The 6,134-nt window shown below is 38.2% G+C and overlaps 1 protein-coding gene and 1 pseudogene across 1 annotated transcript; both read left to right on the top strand.

Annotated features, from left to right (window-relative positions):
* The first annotated feature begins 380 nt into the window (after positions 1 to 380).
* On the top strand, positions 381 to 3,271 carry LOC129650008 (lys-63-specific deubiquitinase BRCC36-like; annotated as a pseudogene).
* Positions 3,272 to 5,323: 2,052 nt separating this feature from the next.
* On the top strand, positions 5,324 to 5,901 carry LOC129650009 (60S ribosomal protein L32-like). The gene has a single exon (XM_055578082.1). The coding sequence runs from the start codon at positions 5,447 to 5,449 to the stop codon at positions 5,849 to 5,851; it is 405 nt and encodes a 134-aa protein (XP_055434057.1). The 5' UTR covers positions 5,324 to 5,446; the 3' UTR covers positions 5,852 to 5,901.
* The last annotated feature ends 233 nt before the right edge of the window (positions 5,902 to 6,134 follow it).

Below are 6,134 nucleotides of genomic sequence, written 5' to 3'. Positions count from 1 at the left end.
CATGTGTCTCTCCAAGATCATTTTTTTCCCTTGATTGTTCTTCACATCAATGTTTCCTTATGTGCTAACTTGCTTTTAATTCAACAAATAATTTTTGACATTATGTTATTTATAATTTCTTCTGCCTCACTTAAAATTTTTCATTTACATATGAGCCACCCTATGTACTTCAAGTAAGAGTTTGAATCTTAAACTACAATTAGAAGGACAGGGAAAACAAAGGCTAGAGAGGATGGATCTGTGCTTCAGGAAATTTGAAAGTTCAAGAACCTTAAGGGAGGCACGACAGGAGATGGAAGCTTCTGAAAAGCTCCAGAGGACATGATTCCTTGACAGGCTTGAACAGTCCCAGGCAAAACGTTACATTTATCACTTACATATACTGCATGCCTGCTTTAAGTGGTCACCAAAAATACTAATATTTTTTTTATTCTACTTTTCATCTCAAGCAAATTTTTCTCATCAGCTAACTCAAACTGAAACCCTACATGCAGACAAGCTAGGAAAAGTAATTTCCAGTCTTTCAGACCTTTTGGCACAGAAGGAATGTTAGAACGTTGGAATGAAGCTGTTTATCAAATAAAGAATTTGGATACATCCTATGATTATATTGTTTTTCCTCCTCACTGGTTGCCTAAATGGTTTCCTTATCACTACCTAAGTGTGACTTTGAAAATAAGTAGTGTATTTTGTAACTCCATCTAACCTGGGTCAAGGAGGATTCAAAAGGAAGGGGATGCTGCTAAAGTACAATATTATGTTTAGAAATAAAAGATTTTAGATAAAATAGCAGCTCTGCTTTTATTATGAATCATGTCACAAAGGACAGATTTCTTCCACTAGCATCCTGTCTTGTACACAGATGCATCTTAATAAATGTTGCTGTCTGTCTATCATCATTTCATCAAATACTCAAAGCTTATCTTCTCTGGGAAATAGAACCTTGATTCTGATAGGCAGATTGGGCCCATTTATTTCAAATAACTCTATTTAACTGTACATAAATGTTTTTGTAAGTCCAAACTTCATAAAGATAAAAGAGATTTTTTTAAACTAACTCTGTCTATACTCTTTAAAAAGTTAAAATATTTTACTTTTTATGCTATTGGCCTTTAGATAAAATAAAGTACTATTTCTTCCTGCACTTAAGCATTTCTTCCTCACTCTTCTTCCAGTGACAGTTCAGTAAACTGAGGTACAGATTGGGCTGCCCCTCTATTTTAAAAGATTGGAAAATCTCTATACCCCACTCCTCTGCCAGAACAGGACATCATGTCTTCTTGCTGACAATCTGGGTATGAAAAACAATTAATGTTTCCCCTGTACAAAAAATCTAGCTATAGATTAACATAAAATTGTTACAGTAATAAATGTGAAGCCCATAAGAGAAGATCAAAAATGGTGGTGTCACACCCAAGGTAAAGCAGAAATAGCTCTACAAGAAGTTGAGATAATAAAATGTTCTGTAAAACCTGAAAAACAGGCAGTAAAAAATCCCCCCAAAATCTAAGAAGGAATCCAAATTATATTAAAGTAACAGACTCTAAGAGATGAATCTAGAGACAAAATTTCTGGGTTTGATTACCAATTTCATCATTTGTGAGTTTCTTACCAGGTACGCTCTTCAGTTTTCCAATCTGAAAAGTGGCAATAATTATAGTGTCTATCTCACTAGGTTGCTGTCAACAAACACTAAAGAGCTGATAACGTGCAGTCATAATTTTTGCCTATCAAGGAATAAACTCAGGAATGAATAACAAGTACAGAATAAAAAATACTTCATATATATTCCATAACACAAACTATTATGCAATTTTAGGTAAATGAGCAATTATAAAAAATACCAGATATATTAGCTCAGTTAGTAAAGAATCCACCTGCAATGCCAGAGACCTGGGTTCAATCCCTGGGTTGGGAAGATCCCCTGGAGAAGGGGACAGCTACCCATTCCAGTATTCTGTCCTGAAGAATTCCAAGGACTATATAGTCCATGGGGTCACAAAGAATCAGACAGGACTGAGCAACTTTCACTTTCATCAAATATGTTTAAGAATGAGGAATGGGATTATTAGAATACATCTAAATTTGAGAGATTATTAAAATATATCTAAAATTTGAATTACATTAAGATTTATAGTTGCAGATATTCTATTGGAAACTTTAAATATTGGGCACCCCAGGGCCAGCCCCCACAGAACCTAGTGTCTGAGCAGCTGGTTGGCCAGGCTGGAGTTGGCTGGAGGCAGACATGAGCAGGGTGGAGCCAAGATGGCGGTTGCACTTGGTGCAAATGGTTCATCTGGAGTCCAGATGCTTTCCTACTATGTCTCAACCACACTCACTCAGCACAGAGAAAGAAGAGGTGATGGGGCTGTGCATAGAATTGAATGATGACTTAAGGAGTGACCCCAAGTTCACATATACTAGAACTGAAATCCACACAGTTGCTAAGAAGTTTGACACAGTCAGAATTGTTCACATTCATTCTGTCATTGTCTTGCAGCGTTCTGATAAGAGGAAGGGGTGAGTGGAAATTTCTCCAGAGCAGCTGTCTACGGCTTTAACTGAGGTAGAGAGGTTGGCTAAACTAACCGGTGGTACCCTGAGAGTTGTGGGCTGGTATCATTCCCATCCCCATATAACTGTTAGGCCTTCCCATGTTGATGTTCACACACAAGCCATGTACCAGATTATGGAGCAAGGCTTTGTAGGGCTTGTATTTTCTTGTTTCCTACAAGATAAAAATACAAAGATTGGACAGGTACTGTATACTTGCTTTCAATCCATATAGGCCCAAAAGAGCTCAGAGTATAAGAGAATTGAAATCCCAATTCATATTGTACCCCATCAAACCACTGGGAAAGTGTGCCTTGAGTCAGCAATTGAGTTGCCCAAGATTCTGTATCAAGAAGGGCAAGATGCACATAGGAGGATCCACAGCCTTCCACATCTGGATTCAGTAACCAAGATCCACAATGGCTCAGTGTTTACTAAGAATCTGTACAGGTCAGCAGTCAGCGGACCTCTACTACAGTGGTTGGAGGACAGACTGGAGAGAAACCAAAAGCATTTACAGGAGTTGCAACAAGAAAAAAAAGAGTTTATGCAAGAACTTTCTTCTCTAGAATAAAGCAGGAGACAAATGGGAAAGGATGAAAATATCCAGGTGTAAAATTAATTAAGCTAAATCAGTTTTGAAGAAGAGACATTTGGAGGACTCACATTACCTGACTGCAGACTTACTATGAAGCTACAGGTATCAAGACAGCATGGTATATATGCCCAAATGATTTTGATAAAGGTACAAAAGCAATTCAATGGAGGAAGGGTAATAGTCTCTTCAACAAATGAAGTTGGTGCAATTTGCAAAGAAAATGAAGTTTGCCCTAAACTGCATACCTTATACAAAAATTAATTGAAAATATATCATAAGCTTAGATGTAAGATGTAAAACTATAAAACTTTTAGGAAAAAAAAATCTTGGGGAAAAAAAAAAACCTGGGCTAGGCAATAAATTCTTGGCCTTCACCCCAAAAGCACAATCCTAAAAGGAAAAAGTTGATATATTGGACTTCATCAAAATTAAAAAACTTTTGCCCTGCAAAGAATTTAAGAGGAAGAAATTATTGGGAGAAATTACTTGCAAATAATTTATCTAGACCAATATAGAATATACTGTATGAAGTCAAGAGTGAAATATAAACAATCCAATTAGTAAATGAGCAGAAGACATGAATAGACATAGCACTAAAGAGGAAATGTGGATGGCAAGCAAGCACAAGAAAAGATGTTGAATCTTATTAGCAATCGGGGGATGCAAATTAAAACCACAAGGAATTTTGACTATGAGAACAGCTAAAGAAAAAATACTGAAAATGGGGACTTCCCTGGCAATTCAGGGTTGAGACTCTGCCTCTCAATGCTGGGGGCAGGGGTTTGATCCCTAGCTGGGGAACTAAGATGCCACATGCCTCAGTGTGTGGCCAAAATTTTTTGAAAAAATAGTGAAAACACCAGATGCTGCTGAGCATATGAGCTGGATAGAATGCAAAATGGTAAGTCACTCTGAAAACAAAAAAAAAGTTTGGAAACTTCTAATAAACACACACATACTTTAATACCTCAGCAATTATTTTCCTGGACATGTATCCCAAAGAAATGAAAACCTATTTTGGCACAAGATGTTCTTAGTACTTTCATTTGTAATAACACCAAACAGGACAAACTAGATGTCCAGCAGATGAGCATGTGGTTAAACCAACCACACACACCATGGGAACTACCCTGCAATGTAAAGAAATAGACTATTGATACATACAACTTGGATGAACCTCAAGAACATTATGAGGAACGAAAAATGCCAGTATTAAAAGGTCTCCTAATGTATGACTGTATTTGTATAACATTTCCAGTTTTTAAAATGACAAAATTATAGAAGTGAAGAACATATTAATGATTGCCAGGGATAGGGACTGGAGGGCGTATGAGATATAGGTGATTATAAAGGGTAACACAAGAAGTTCCTTTGTGCTCATGGAACAGTTCTGTATCTTGATTGTGGTGTTGATTACATGAATGTCTAAAATGCACTAAAACTATACAGAGCTACTGCTAAGTCACTTCAGTCGTGTCCAACTCTGTGTGACCCCATAGATGGCAGCCCACCAGGCTCCCCTGTCCCTGGGATTCTCCAGGCAAGAACACTGGAGTGGGTTGCCATTTCCTTCTCCAATGCATGAAAGTGAAAAGTGAAACTGAAGTTGCTCAGTCGTGTCCGACTTTTAGCGACCGCATGGACTGCAGCCCACCAAGCTCCTTCGTCCATGGGATTTTCCAGGCAAGAGTACTGGAGTGGGGTGCCATTGCCTTCTCCGATACAGAGCTACAAACACCCACAAATGAATGCATGTAAAACCTGGTGAAACCAAATAAGGTCTATACTCTCGTTAGTAGTATGATACCACTGTCAATATGTTGATTTTGAAGTTGGACTGTAGTTATGTGTAAGATCTTACTGCTGGGGAAAACTGGGACTCTGTGTACTATTTTTGCAACTTCCTGTTAATCTGTGGTTATTGCCAAATAAAAAGTTGTAAATATTAAATAAGGAAAAAACATTTAAAAATTGAAAAGTAAGAAAGTGGCTTCTAAATCTAGAAGTTGGAAAAGAGCAAAATAATCTTAAAGAAAGTGGGTGGAAGGAAGTAGTAGAGTTACTCATAGTAATAGAGATTTGCAAAATGGAAAACAAAAACAATATGAAATATGAAGAAGAATGAAAGCTTCATCTTTGAAAAAACTAAGAGAATGCATTAAATACCAAAATTAGACATTAAGAGGATATAAAGGTCAAGAATGTTAAAATTTTTCTTGAAAAAAAAGGTAAAAAAATATTTTAACAAAATTAATTTAAAAAAAAATCTGGAGCCATCTCTGACTCAGCATCATGGCCGCCCTCAGACCCCTCGTGAAGCCTATGATTGTCAAAAAGAGGACCAAAAAGTTCATTAGGCATCAGTCAGAACAATATGTCAAAATCAAGCGGAACTCGCAGAAGCCCAGAGGCATTGACAACAGGGTGCGCAGAAGATTCAAGGGCCAGATCTTGATGCCCAACATCGGTTACCGGAGCAACAAGAAAACCAAGCACATGCTGCCCAGAAGCTTCCGGAAGTTCCTGGTCCACAACGTCAAGGAGCTTGAGGTGCTGCTGATGTGCAACAAATCTTACTGTGCTGAGATTGCTCACAACGTCTCCTCCAAGAACCACCAGGCCACTGTAGAAAGAGCAGCCCAGCTGGCCATCAGAATCACCAATCCCAATGCCAGACTGCACAGCGAGGAAAATTAATAGACAGCTCGTGTGGACATTTTGTTTGTGGTAATAAAAGCATAAAACCCGACCAAAAAAAAATCTGATTTAAGTTATTACTGTTTAAAAATGTAACAATCTAGAAGAATGGGATGGGGAGAGAGGTGGAAGGGATGTTCATGAGGGAAGCAACATAGGTATCAGTTCAGTTCAGACGCTCAGGCGTGTCCGACTCTTTGTGACCCCATGAACCGCAGCACGCCAGGCCTCCCTGTCCATCACCAACTCCCGGAGTTTCTCAGACTCACGTCCATCGAGTCAG

Source organism: Bubalus kerabau, chromosome 4 (assembly GCF_029407905.1).
Source record: "Bubalus kerabau isolate K-KA32 ecotype Philippines breed swamp buffalo chromosome 4, PCC_UOA_SB_1v2, whole genome shotgun sequence".
Classification (NCBI taxonomy): domain Eukaryota; kingdom Metazoa; phylum Chordata; class Mammalia; order Artiodactyla; family Bovidae; genus Bubalus; species Bubalus kerabau.
This window is presented reverse-complemented; position numbering and strand designations above follow the sequence as displayed.